The sequence below is a fragment of the Crinia signifera genome, chromosome 2, assembly GCF_055691185.1.
Source record: "Crinia signifera chromosome 2, ASM5569118v1, whole genome shotgun sequence".
Taxonomy (NCBI): domain Eukaryota; kingdom Metazoa; phylum Chordata; class Amphibia; order Anura; family Myobatrachidae; genus Crinia; species Crinia signifera.
In genome coordinates, this window is record NC_139218.1 from 357,079,437 (window position 1) to 357,094,417 (window position 14,981).

The following is a 14,981-nucleotide window of genomic DNA, read 5'->3' on the forward strand; positions in this document are numbered from 1 at the left end:
ACTGTCACTCATCTATAACCATGTTTTTGTTCCAACCAGCCAGATCTGAAGATAAATCTTACTAGTGTATGGGCACCTTTACAATAATGAAAGTAGTGGTAAAACATACCTATAACTAAGGCTGTGCTTTCATCTCTGGAAGCAGAAAATACTGCTTTGATAGAATCGTTGTATCTTATCTGAAAGAAACAGACATTTATTTAACAACCCATTTTGCAAAGGTTACAAAAATGAAAAATGAAAACACTTATTTAAGAATTCCATGTAAGCCTCATTTAGCCATCTAATGTGACGCTATAAACTGGGGTTTGCTTACTGAGAAACATACAATTACTGTACATCATAACAGTATTACTCAGCAATGTGGAAAAGTCTTATGTATCAATTAGATAAAGGAGACTGCTCCATCATACAGTATTCCTGCTAAAGTGGCAGAGAATTGAGCAATGTGGAACAGACACTCACAGATATATGGCAGTGTGCAACTGCAACTTCTTAATGGAATTCTGAGAAAAGGCAAGACCACCAACCCCAGGTCACAGTTTTAGTAAAACCGCCCTAGCACGTATCTCTTTTAAATTATGAAAAACAGCTAAATATCATATAATTTGGGCCTGTTTTTTTTCCTAAAGTATCATTAACCTCAATGATATTAATTTCCATTCAATTTCAACTAGCTCATAGGTCACAATATTGTTGCCCAGTATTGGCCAATGGCTGGCCAAATTAAGCAACAGAGCAGTGGCACACACACACATAGCAGTTAATTCTGTTTAAAAACATGTTGCAAGTTAATAATGGATAAAAGCAAAACCAATAAAAATGTCTGTCTATGCAAAAACAAGACCAGCACTAATGCACCAGAAAAGTGGTGCGGATCCACCCTTATGTGTCAGAAATATCAGACTGACATATACTGTAGATAACATGAGCATCAATAGAAATCAAAGGGTGCGGCATAGACCATTGGACGGGTGATTTTTTTTTATTTCAATGCCACAGGGCTTTCAGCATTGAAAACCCTGCACCAATTTTTCTGGGACTCCGGTGGCCACCTTAAGTTTGCATCAGGTACTCCAAAATTGGGGCCCAATTGACTTTCCCCTTAATTTTTTGGGGGAGGGTCACTGATTTGTGTGTTATAAAGGTGTCACTTTTATTAGTTACAGAAGAAGATATCTGACTGTGTTTGGCCATGGCTTCCATAATAGGCATTATTGTTATGGTAAATGATGCCTGAATCCCTGTGGGAGGGACTTTTATCAAATCCACAAAAAGTGTAATCCAACTCCAGGAAGACGACACTTAGCCGCATTTTGGATTTGGCAGGAAAACCAGAGTCTGTGCTTGGAACTAATTGGGATGTGTCAAATTTGGCTGGGTTTGGTTTACAGAACACTGAACCCGCCCAGCTTTACCTGGAACATTGCTTGTAGTTTTTTAGAAAATGAGGTGCAGCTCAGGTGTAAAATGCTATTTCTTAGAAATCTATAAGATGTATTCTTAATTTTGTGCGTAATATAGTGTCAGTGAGCACTCACGTGTGTTACCAAATCTCCATGGACTTTCCAGCGGATGAAAGATACATTTGGGCAGTGAGCAGCGTTGTTTATAGTAATAGTAGGCATTACACCATCTGGTCTGGGCATCTTGTTCCACATTCTAAATATAAAAGTTTATAGAGTATACTGTAATTCAAATAATAGGTCAACTTTAATACATGGTGCAACCCCTTTCTATCTGAACTTAGGCACATATCCCAAACTGAGCACTAGCTGTATGATTAATAAATATTTCAGGGAGGCTGACAAATTGGTTTAGCCAAAAGCCACATAAAATAAAACTAGCAATTTTATTGCCATGTAGTAAAACTTCAAGCTCAGTCAGATATGTAAAGAATGGACAGGCCCATGGCCGTCTTAACATTGGCGGGGGCCCCTGGGCAGAACATTAGCCCGGGTCCCCCCCACCACCACCACCACATACAGCGGGTCTGTTCAGCAGGGTCCGGGCAGTGGTGGCTGGGAGGTTGTAGCTCTGCGCTAATTGCTGGGCGGAAATCGCTGCTGATTTTTAAAAGACTGTCCGGATGCTGATTGGCTGAGAGAATTCAGCCAATCAGCATGCGGCCAGTCTTTTCAAAATCAGCTTCCTGCTCGCTGCCCAGCAAATGGAGCAGCGCTACAAGCTTCCAGCCGCCGCTGCCCATATGGTTGTAATATTGGGCGGCAGCTGCCCAATAATGTACCTTTAACCTGGTTGGAATATTTGTCAGATATTTTGTTTACCTTAATGTTTCTCCTAATGACTGGAAATTAAGAATATTCACACATCCCTGTAATAAAGAGCACAGACAAACGAGAATGATAATGCTGATCAGCAGTCTCTGTAGCTAATGTGCGGCTTACAGTAGAGTGGATGAAGTGAACCAGTGGAGAATTTGCACATGGGGCAAACAGTCAGCTTGAACCCCTTTGGTGGTATGTCCGGAAATTTTCACTGGCGCACCACCATTAGGCAGCATCACTGATGTCGACGATTGCCACGAGTGCCCAAACGCCCCCATGCTGTGCCTAACGCCGGAAACCAGCCGCAGCCCAAGGAAAGCAAATGGTGCCGCAAAAGAGCAGTGGCAGCCCCTTCAGTGTTGCTTATTTCTGGGGCAGAAAAAAGTTTGTCTTGCCCCAGGGAAACCTACTACTAAAAGGGTTAAAGTAACTTATCAAGTGCATTCTAAAAAATTATACAGAGCAGCTGATTGGTTGCCATGAGCAACTACTCCACTGGCTCACTTCACCACTCTGTTCACTGCTTCAGCTTTGTACATCTACCCTACAATTCTGTAAAGCTGTGAGGGAGCCGGCACTGTGGGGCGCATGGTCTTTGCAGATTCCAATGGGACTGGCCATCCTTATGGAATCTGCTGAAAATGTCCCACTGACTTGGAAGAGACAGATGCTAGAGGTCCTACTGGACAGATACTAGAGGTTCTACTGGGTAGCGTATAATGCTACTCGGAAGTTACAGCTCACAGGTAGCAATGCTGTATGTATATCGCCCCTGGAATATATATATGTTGCCTCTGGCAATGAGCATGTAACCCCCGGCAATGAGCATGCAACCGGCAATAGCGAAGAAAACTCACTGGCAGCAAGAATGTAACTCCCTAACAATGAGCATGTACCCCACTGGTAACAAAAAAACACTGGCAATGAATAAGAAACTCCAGGAAACAAGCATGTAACTCCCGGCAATGAGAATTTAGGTAAATAATAATTATGTTTTTTATGGGGGACACGCAGAATCTTTTTGGGCAGGGGATGTCAAGTTGTTACACTGGTGGGACCCCATCAAGCAACAGACTGAGTGTTTACAGCTCCCCCCCCCCCCCCCCCCCCGTTCGAATCTTTGACTCAACCCCTTTTTCGCTGTGCACAAAAATATTAATAAAAAAAAAATACATCAATTAATCAGGCAGCTTAGTTGGGCCACCCAATGCAGAACCCCAGAGACAACACTACAGCAAGCAGGGAGCCACAGAGCAGTACAATGTTCTCAGCTGCATAGCGAATGTAAAAGGCAAAAAACATCTGTTTTTTTCTTTTAACAAAATGGAGTTCCTGTAAAATACAGTATCTAGAGATAACTATGTTTGATAGAAAGTCCTGGCACGGCCTCAGCTTACCTTTTCATCTCCATATAGAATCACACATGTATCCTTGTCTATTACACTAGAAAGAGAAAAAAGGAATTACATGTTGGAAGCTACTTTAAGAACCATAAATAAGAGAAATAGGGATGACAACTGCATCAGAACAGCTGTATGTGTTAGACATAAGAGGTATACATAGTAGTGGCAGAAAGTTTGCAAACATATTAAAATACACTGAACGTCTGCAAAAAATGAGACCTGAAATATATTCAGATCTTCAGCAAAATCATAAAAATAACTCAATAAACAAATAACACACCCATCCTTTCAACCTTACATATTTATTTATTTATTAACAGTTTCTTATATAGCGCAGCAGATTCCGTTGCGCTTTACAATAGTAGACAGTGATAAAACTGGGTAACCACAGACAGACTTGGAGGCAAAGGCGTAACTACCATAGGTGCAAGGGGTGCAGCTGCTATGGGGGCCAGAGCTGAAGGGGGCCCATTTTTACTGTTTAAGAAATGTTTTACACACATTTAAGACCATCAGTTGCTAAATAGGGGGCCCTTCAAAACTTTTGCTATGGGGCCTATGAATATCTAGTTACGCCCCTGCTTGGAGGTAGGAGGGCCCTGCTGCAAGCTTACAATCTATAGGGATATAGGGGGAAACACAAGGACAGGCACCAGTAATAGCATAGCTTGTAGGTCCAGAAGGGAAGCTATATAATACATAAGTGCCTCAGTGGGTTATGCGTGTAGAACTTAAATATGATAGGCTTGCCTGAAGAGGTGAGTTTTCAGGGAACGCTTGAAAGTTTGGAGGCTATTGGAGAGTCTTATTGTGCGTGGAAGGGCATTCCATAGGATGGGAGCAGCCTAATGAAAGTCCTGTAATAGTGAATGGGAGCTAGTGACCCGTGCAGAAGAGAGATGCAGATCTTGTGCAGAGAGGAGTGGTTGAGATGGGAGATGTTTTGTGATAAGTAGAGAGATACAGGCAACCAATGGAGGGACTGGCAGAGCGGATCAGCAGATGATGAGCGTCTTGCAAGGAAGATCAGCCTACATATATACTGTAAACTGTATCTCCACTATGCTCCCCATCCTTCCAACCATACACATATACTGTATCTCCACTACACTCCCCACCATCCTTTCAACCTTACACATATACTGTATCTCCACTACACTTCCCCCTCGTCATCCTTCTAACCTTATTTATTAACAGTTTCTTATATAGCGCACACATATTCCGCAGCGCTTTACAGAGAATATTTAAACATTCCCTGCCCCAGCGGAGCTTACAATCTATATTCCCCACCACATGTACATGCACACTCATTAATTCAAGGGCTAATTTTTGTTAGGAGCCAAATAACCTACCCATATATTTTTGGGATGTGGGAGGATATACACAGGGCCGGCAGAACACGCTCAGCAAGGGATGCAATGCAAAGCAGGGAGGCGCCAGCCAGCAGAGGCGCTCTCCCTGCTCTGCACCCTGCCCCTGTCGGCTGTTGCTGCCTGTGACACTGTCTGACAGACAGCGGCGTCGGCAACAAGAAGCACCCACCTGCACGTGGGGAAGGGTAAGTGTCGGAGGAGTCTCCGGGGTTACTGCTAACTGCAGTACTGGCAGGAGCCACTAGATGCCCCCATCTCAGTGTGGAGCTCTGCATGAGAGAGATGGCCCGGGTAATGTTCCCTCTAATGTTACGAAGGCTGTGTGCGGCAAAAGAATTTGGCTGTGCAACTTTGGAAGGAAATTAACATTTTTGTGCGTCACTTATATATAACTGGAAAACTACGTTCAGCATTTGTGTTAACTTTACTTCAAAATTATATTAAACATTTAAAACACAGCACACAATGTAGTTAATGGGTGAAACACACATATACTGTATCTCCACTACACTCCTCCCTCCCCATCCTTACACATATATTGTATCTCCACTACACTCCCCCCTCCCCATCCTTCCAACATTACACATATACTATATCTCCACTACACTCCCCCCTCCCCATCCTTCCAACCTTACACATATATTGTATCTCCACTACACTCCCCCCTCCCCATCCTTACACATATACTGTATCTCCACTACACTCCCCCCTCCCCATCCTTCCAACCTTACACATATATTGTATCTCCACTACACTCCCCCCTCCCCATCCTTCCAACCTTACACATATACTATATCTCCACTACACTCCCCCTCCTTCCAACCTTACACATATATTGTATCTCCACTACACTCCCCCTCCCCATCCTTCCAACCTTACACATATACTATATCTCCACTACACTCCCCCCTTCCCATCCTTCCACATATAATGTATCTCCACTACACTCCCCCCTCCCCATCCTTCCAACCTTACACATATACTGTATACTGTATCTCCACTACACTCCCCCCTCCCCATCCTTCCAACCTTACACATATACTGAATCTCCACTACACTCCACCCTCCCCATCCTTTCAACCTTACATATATAATATATACAGTTTAGGCTTGATTAGAGAGAGATGCCATTAGCAAGCAGCTCTCCTGCCTTTCAGCTGTAACATTCTTCTAGGGCTACAGACTGGTTGGGGGGTACTTGAAAACAATATTGGTAGTAGTGGAAGAGGAGGAAGAAATCTCCCAGTGGTGGGAGAAGTCACCTGATGCCATGGAGAGGAATCTTGACATCACTTCCGGTTCCATCTGCAGCATCATCAGCGTCTCCTTTTGCTTGACCATTTTTTTCCCCCACAAAAAAAATAACAATTGCATAATGTGGGTAAGGTGAAATTAGGAGATTTGCTAGACTCTTCAGGGAGTCAGGGAGATTGCTGCTATTTCATAGAGTCTCCTGCAGAATGCAGGAGGGTAGGCAAATATGCAGTTATGAGGGGCGTTTGTTCTGATTATAAATGACTCCCCCCCTGTAATGTCTATAGTCATACTTTACCAGTAGTCCAATTTTAAGGGAGTGGATTGCAGTGCAATGATCCGGCAATATGGTTCCAGGGTCTTTATAGTATATATGTGTATCTCCCGATCCCTAAACACAAGAAAATAAGCAATGTAGATATTTATTCAGCATTTTGGAAGATGAATACATCACTACTACATAAATCAATCTGAGGATTAAATGGGGACATTTATTCAGAAATTATGCAAAATAGTAAAGATTATGGTTTTTATACCAACCAATTAAATATTATAATTTTAGTACTACTATTTAGAAATAATAAACCAATTGTGTAATCCACAGGTTCTCAAACTTGGTCCTCAGGACCCCACACAGTGCATGTTTTGCAGGTGTCCTCACAGAATCACAAGTGAAATAATTAGCTCCACCTGTGGATCTTTTAAAATGTGTCAGTGAGTAATGAGTGCGCCTGTGCACCTGTCGCGTGACCTGGAAAACATGAACTGTGTGGGGTCCTGAGGACCGAGATTGAGAACCCTTGGTGTAATCAATTGCTATAGGCAGCACCAACTCTTTATATTAGCTTTACTAAATATCTGCCAATATCCCCACATATAGGAATTCATTAACCAGAATTGCAGTTTTATTACTAAATTGAAAAGTTCTACTAGCAAGATACAGTATTAGTTCATATTGTCTTATATAGATTCTCTCTACAATGCAATACCGCTGCAGTTTGATGCCATTGTTCAACTCAGTGTCATCTGTGCCAAATACATGCCAGTGATACGAGATGTGCGGTAACAGTGATAGGAGTGCCCTTTGGGTTTTGGGCACCGATTCCACTTTTATCTCTTTCCAAAGATTTGGTACTTGTGTATTATAGCGGCGCCCATCGCATCGCATACCAAAAGGCATGCGATGGTATGCGATGCGATATCGCGCGATGTTGTACAATGTCATACAATTTTAAAATTGTATGACATTGTATATGGCGCTTACGGTGCTTACAATGTTAAATGCACCCCCATGCCACCCCCCCCCCCCCCCACACACACTATAAACGTGAACCCGAAGCGTGGCGAGCGCAGCGAGGGTAAGCAACCCTGCTCTATTCCTGGACTTTCCTCTTAATTTATGATTGCCATCACCTGTTTTGAACAGAGTAATTGATGAGAAAGGTGTTTCACCACAGGTGATGGCAATTAATAATTAAGAGGGAAGTCCAGGAACAGAGCATTGTGTCCCTCCTGGAGAGGGTCATGTTGGGAGGTATGAAACAGTATATTCATTTAAATAAAAGGTAGTTTTACATACCCAGTGGCCAGGACTAATTTATTATACTGGGTCAATATGGTAAAGTCCTGGACGCATGCTGTTCTTCTTTTCACATTGTTTACCTAAAACATAAACAGTTTTAGTATGACAAATCCCATAGCAATAAGACTGAAATATAAGAATTGCTTTATCACCTAAGGCTTCCTGGGGGCATCATCGGAAAAGCTTATCTCTACCAAACATACACTATAGTCTAAACCAGTGGTCGTAACCCGTGGTCCTCAAGGCACACCAAAAGTCAGTGGTGTAGCTAGGTTCCACGGTGCCCGGAGCAAGGGCATTTTTCGCGCCCCCTCCCCTTGTATAATAAAAGGAAACCACAGGCTGCTCCCCTGTATAATAATAATAATAATAATAATAGGACCCCACCCCCGGCTGCTGTAATAGTGAGCTGGGAGCAAAGGAAGAATCCCCAGCCCACTATCCTACCCTCCCCACGCTGTACAGCCTCCAGCCGCTCACCCCATGACCCCTGGATAGGGACTCCGGTGCCAGGGATGCGGCGCCATGACGTTGATGCCCACTGTGCCCGGCATCAGTCAGTGGGGAAAGTTAAAACCCGGCGAGCGCTCTCACATCACGTATGCGCGGGTTTGGGACACTGGAGGCAAGGATGTGGCACCATAACGTTGATGACGTTGTGACGTCATGGCGCCGCATCCCTGCCTCCAACGTCCCAAACCCGCACATGCGCAGTGAGAGTGCTCACCGGGTTTGGGGCCACTGGGGGAGATTCTCTAAGCGAAAAATGCGGTAAAAACCCTGTTATCAGGGTTTTTACCGCATTTTGGAATGCTGTAAGCATCCCCCACCGGGTTACCGCGGCGGGGGGCATCGCCAGAAAAATCTTGTGATGCTCCATAGAAGTCAATGGGCTTCTACCACAACCCTCCGCCGCCCCGCGCCGACCCCCCGCCGCCCCGCATCGCCCCCTCACCTGTGTCCGGGCAGCACAGAGCTGTGCTGCCCGGACCTGTGACCTCCTCCCTGCACTGATCCTCTTCCGGGTGCAGGGAGGAGGAGAGCCCGGCGCAGCAGCAGCAGCGCCTGGTGTGTGAGGGAGGGGGGAGCCGCCGGGACCTGCTGGGACCCGGCGACTCTCACCGCAAAGGACAGCTCTTATCGCAAGAGCTGTCCTTTGCCTTAATTATCGCATATGTTACAACATATGCGATAATTATAAATGCGATGGGCGGCGAAGGGGGGCGGAGATTCTTAGAGAATCTCCCCCAGATTCTCTAAACTTCAAAAGTGATAAAATAGAAAGTGATAAACAGCCAGCCAATTAGCTCCTCCCTGACATTTTTCAAACACAGTCTGGGACATGGAAGGTAGGAGCTGATTGGTTGGCTGTTTATCACTCTGGATTTTATCACTTTTGAAGCTTAGAGAATCTGGCCCTTTAACTATCCCCACTGACTTGATGCCGGGCACAGCGGGGAGCGGGCGAGCAGGGTGGGGGTTAAAGGAGGTAGATGTACTGCACTCACCTAGTGGGTGTGTTTTTAGGCACTGCTTAGCCACAGGGGTGTCCCAACCCCCTGTTGGTCATAAGTGGTAAGAGAAGAGTGGGCTCAAGTGCTGCCTCTGTAATGGTCTGCTGTACTAGAAATAAATGCAGGATAGTGGTGTGAGCTGATTGTGGTTCTCTATATATGCAAGAATGAGTGAGAGGTTGATGAAATAAATGCAAGGGTGTTTATTGATGAAAATTCATAAACAACTTCCAAATATAAATGTTTTTGCTCATGTGTGCCCTTGTGCTTACACCTGCTAAGAGCCCCTCAGGGAATGAGGGCATCAGGGGATCCCTTTATACCATAAGCCCGGATGGGGTTTATGTCCCTTAGCAAGTGTGTGTGGTAATGTCCCAGGGCTGAGTCCGTAATGTCTTGCACAAACCTGCATATGATAGGGTTTAAGCAGGAAGCGGCGTCCCACTAACCTGCTTCTTACCCTGTCAGCGATGAGGAGATTAAAATCACTGGCTCCGGCTCCTTGTTGTTTGCCCGCCTGCACTGTGCGCGCCGATCCTCTCAGGGAGTTCCTCCTCCCTTCTCGTCTCACGATGCCCCATGTGCTGTGTGCCGGGAGGTGCTGCAGCCACAGTGTCCCATGTTGTGCTATGCGCGTCTGCCCGGCTCCACCTGTAGTGTCCAGATCGCGGCTTCTGGGTATCAGCTCTCGTGAGACCAACAATGATGCCTGGCGCCGCGTCACTAGCAGGGCAGGGGAGCCGACGCCAGAGCTACGGCTCCAGGTGACATGTCGGCGCCCGGAGCTGGTGTTCCGCTGGCTCCGCCCTAGCTATGCCTCTGCCAAAAGTCAGGCTTTATCCATGCTTATTCACAGATGGTATTATCAAGCTGACTGAGTAACAAATTAAGTCACCTGTGCTTAAGCCTTGATATCCATAAAACCTGGACTGTTGGTGTGCTTGAGAACTGCAGTTTAGGACGACTGGTCTATCTACTCCCTTTATTTGCCCATATGTACTGTATTAAGCAAGAGTCTACTGTGCATGCGCAGTAGGGCGGAGTGAAAAAACTGAAATTGAGAAATTCAAAATCGGCTAGTGTGGGAAAGTTGTGACTTGACTTGAATAAGAAACGTGCAAAAGCATTTTGATCTGAGTCAACATCTTCTGTTCTGGCAAGAGGCCTGAAGTTTCACTTTTTTGGTGAAAATGATGAAAACTATGAAGATGCTCTGATCTAGTTAAAATTATGTCAGGATGTCTTAGAGTGGTTCATTAATATACTTTAGCATAGTAAAAGAGAGTACGAGATTGTCCTAGTGCAAAGTGAATGACTTTGGTGGGAGAAAAAATCCCTAATAATTGACCCATTTTCATGGTCACAATTGTGAATATTGTGTGTTTTCTCCTGAACGTGTTTATAATAGAAGAAGCACAAATACTCTAAATGGAATTTCGGTGACACTGTGTGAAATATAACACTGCATAATAGCCCTTAATCAGACCTGATCCCAGTACAAATTTGTTCTCAAAATGGGCAAAACAAATGCTGCATTGCAGGTGGGGCAGATGTAACGTGCTGAGAGAGTTAAATTTGGGTGGGGTGTGTTGAAACTGAAATCTAAATTACAGTGTAAAAATAATGCAGCCGGTATTTACCTTGCACAGAAACAAAATAACTCACACAAATCTAAAGGTGGCCATACATCTACAGATCGATTGTCAGATTGGGCCGGTTAGAACAAACAGCTGGTAATATCTGAATGACAGTTTTTCAGCATATCAAAGCAAATGGTCAACTGTCATTTGCTCTCATCTTTTACCATCTTTTTGTTCTAACCAGACAGATCGGACAATAAATCTGTAGATGTATGGCCACCTTAAATCTCTCTGCACATGTTACATCTGCCCCACCTGCAGTCCAGCATTTTTTTACCCATTTTGAGAACAAATTTGTACTGCGATCAGGTCTGATTAAGGGCCATTATGCAGTGTTATATTTCACAGTGTCACTGAAATACATAAAATTGGATTTATGCTGCTCTCTTTGCAGTGCATATACAAAGATAGACAATCCTGTGTATATAAATAAGAAATAACTGTTGCAGTCTGTTATTGAAAAACAGTAACTGTTACAATAAGTATTACAAGTAAGTGTAAATTGTCTAATGTATCATTTTACATATCACTTCTGTTTATTGACAGAAAAACAGTGTTGCATCCCCTATACTGGGAACATGATTGGGCTGCATTACAGCATATAATTATGCCAAAGATAAGCCAATATATTAACTGTTAAATACGTTGAAGTGTATTATGATGTAATAAATTGTAAGCTTGCAGCAGGGCCCTCTAACCCCCAAGTCTGTCTGTCATTACCCAGTTTGTTTTATCACTGTCTACTATTGTAAAGCGTAAAGGAATCTGCTGAGCTATATAAGAAACTGTAAATAAATAAATAAACAAATACATCTAATGTTTAGGGGGAAAAAACAAGAACATTGATTCAAAAAATAACAGGTTAATCATTCTATGAGTGGTGTCCAGCAGTACATATATGCCAATCACTGTGTTCATTTCTAGGCAGCAGGGCCGTCTTAACAGCAGTGTGGGCACCTGGGCAAAGCAATGCACTGGGGCCCTTACCCATTCTCCCCTCCTAGGGGTGGGGGGTGGTATCAGCAGCTGCTTTGATGTCCCACGGGTGGCAGGGGGTGCTCTATCTTCCATTCAACATGTAGGACCCGGAGCAGTAACTTCTGCTAATTACTCCTTTACTGCACAGGTGGTAGGAGGGAGAACACTAACCTGTGGAAGGGGGCACTGAGCTGTATGAAGGGTCCCTTGTAAATGACTTCCAGGGAGGTAGGGGGTGTTTTATACACAGGGGACGGTTGGATAATGGAGTGGGCTTAATATTCGTCATTTTCCGGTGGAAGGGCAGCTTGTTTGACTGCAGATATCGCCATTATCTGGAAATAGATTTCTTAGCCTAGTATAAAAACCTAGAGTCCCACAATTTTCAGGAGGTGCTGGGAACTTGGGTATCAGAGATCAGGAGCCAGAGCAATCCATTGACAAAAATATAAAACTACACCAGACGTTTGGAGCTGGAGCAGGGACCGGCTGCTTGAAGGCTGATATCTCTGGTTCTGGGCATGATAGAGACAAGCCGCTAGTGTCAGAGAGAACCTGAGAAATATGACTGGAAATTGTAATTAACAGGTCGGATGTGGACTGCTGCTTTGAAGTTGGATATCTGCAGTTCCCCAGGGCCGATTTTCTAAATTCTGGTATCCCTGGAAAAAGGGGATCCTCAGCTATCAACATACAGCCCTTATACGCCGGGGGCCCCTGGGCAAGTGCCCATTAAGCCCATACAAAAAGACAGCCCTGCTAGGCAGGATTGATCAGCAATACTTATTACAGCATAATGCACTTTAATGTATTTAACTGTTAATATATTGGCTTATCTTTGGCATAATTATATACTGTAATGCAGCTGCAGGTGGGGCAGATGTAACATGTGCAGAGGGAGTTAATGTGGCCATACATCTACAGATTTATTGTCCGATCTGTCTGTTTGGAACAAAATACTGGTAAAAGATGAGAGCACTTTGCTTTGAAATGCTGGAAAACTGCCAAAAACTGTCATTCAGATATTACCAGGTATTTGTTCCAACCAGCCAGATCTGACAATCGATCTGTAGATGTATGGCCACCTTTAGATTTGTGTTGAGTTATTTTGTTTCTGTGCAGGGTAAATACCTGCTGCAATTTAGATTTCAGTTTCAACACACCCCAACCAAATTTAACTCTCTCAGCACATTACATCTGCCCCACCTGCAATGCAGCATTTGTTTTGCCCATTTTGAGAACAAATTTGTACTGCGATCAGGTCTGATTAAGGGCTATTATGCAGTGTTATATTTCACACAGTGTCAATGAAATTCCATTTAGAGTATTTGTGCTTCTTCTATTATAAACACGTTCAGGAGAAAACACACAATATTCACAATTGTGACCATGAAAATGGGTCAATTATTAGGGATTTTTTCTCCCACCAAAGTCATTCACTTTGCACTAGGACAAGCTCGTACTCTCTTTTACTATGCTAAGGTATATTAATGAACCCCTCTAAGACATCCTGACATAATTTTAACTAGATCGGAGCATCTTCATAGGTTTCGTCATTTTCACCAAAAAAGTGAAACTTCAGGCCTCTTGCCAGAACAGAAGATGTTGACTCAGATCAAAAAGCTTTTGCACGTTACTTATTCAGGTCAAGTCACAACTTTCCCACACTAGCCGATTTTGAATTTCTCAATTTCAGTTTTTTCACTCCGCCCTAATGCGCAGGTCTCCAAGATCATGGCGTCCACATCTTGCTCCTGAAAAATTCTCTACTGAGTTTGCGCAAATCAGATAGAAACCGCCCCATAGAATCTACTTCTTAATTATATAGCACCTTCTAGAAGATAACAGATAGTAGCTGATTGGTTGCCCATAGCAACATCATATGTGAAATAGATTTCTCATTGTAGTAAATTTACCCCATTGTGTGTTCATTTGGTCCACATGTTTTAACAAATAGAGTGGACCCAAAACCAAGGAGGTATTGCCAAAAGCAACCAATACAATTTTGGATAAATATACATGGTACATGATTGGCTGCTGTGGGCAACACCTCCACTTTTGTAAACCCACACTATAGTATGTTTACCCGAGTGCCTGAGAGCTGGAAGTTCCTTGTAAAAAGAATTCCGACATGTCACACTTGGTAATGCCGCCCTCTAGTGGACGGAAACCATTGATTGGCAAATTGATGAGCAACTTAAATTGTCAATGATGAATTGATTCACTCATCTCTGCTTATGATCTGATTGGCTGCAGGTTCATCACCTATTTTAATGGAGGACACGCACACAGCAAAACTGAAGATGAGGAACCAGGTCCAGTGCAGGTTTATAATGTGTAACCTGCCCTAGATGACAAATTACGGGCACAAGGCAACTGCTGGATACACTGGCTAAACAGAGCAGCACCAAATACTAACCTTACCAACTGTTCACTAACCTTACCAACTGTTCACTAACCTTACCAACTGTTTACATTCCTATATCTGAGATAATAAGAGCAAACCATAGGACTTACAAAGATCGCCTTATCACGTTTAAGTTTCAGCTGCGTTGACCAAAAGTAGACGTGTCCGTCTTCCCTGACAGTTATTAAAGTCTCGTCTTCCATGGGCAAAACACGCACCACGTTACATCCAGATGCCATCTCCTGGGTGGTCGCAGGCAAACAGAAACCGATGTTCTTGTCTCTGAGCTCAACACAACTTAAATGCATAAAAGTGCAGAACTGAGCCTGAAATAAAGCACAGAGCAACAGCCGGGCGGTGAGTCCTTCTGTGAGTCGTTGTGTATATTCGCAATACGCAGAGTTCTACCCATCTCTGGGGTAAGGCAACCCCTATTCATATGGATGGTTTCATAATCATCAGTAGGTACTTGCACCACAGCTATCCCCTATGCACAATATCCGCAAGAAATCAGGCACACCTCTGTTTGCGCAACTGTATAG

At 43.8% G+C, this 14,981-nt stretch overlaps 1 protein-coding gene across 4 annotated transcripts in view; it reads right to left on the minus strand.

The window, feature by feature from the left end:
- The window catches only part of LOC146057955 (cilia- and flagella-associated protein 337-like), a 91,158-nt gene extending 76,442 nt beyond the window's left edge, over positions 1-14,716 (minus strand). For all 4 annotated transcript variants that reach the window (XM_083169837.1, XM_083169836.1, XM_083169838.1 and 1 more), the window contains exons 1-7: positions 14,550-14,716; positions 7,898-7,980; positions 6,617-6,709; positions 3,686-3,731; positions 2,289-2,335; positions 1,542-1,662; positions 110-179 (exon numbers count right to left, since the gene is read on the minus strand). In XM_083169837.1, coding sequence (XP_083025963.1) covers positions 110-179; positions 1,542-1,662; positions 2,289-2,335; positions 3,686-3,731; positions 6,617-6,709; positions 7,898-7,980; positions 14,550-14,678 — 589 coding nt within the window. In that variant the 5' untranslated portion in view covers positions 14,679-14,716. The remainder of the gene's footprint in view (positions 1-109; positions 180-1,541; positions 1,663-2,288; positions 2,336-3,685; positions 3,732-6,616; positions 6,710-7,897; positions 7,981-14,549) is intronic.
- Positions 14,717-14,981: the final 265 nt, after the last annotated feature.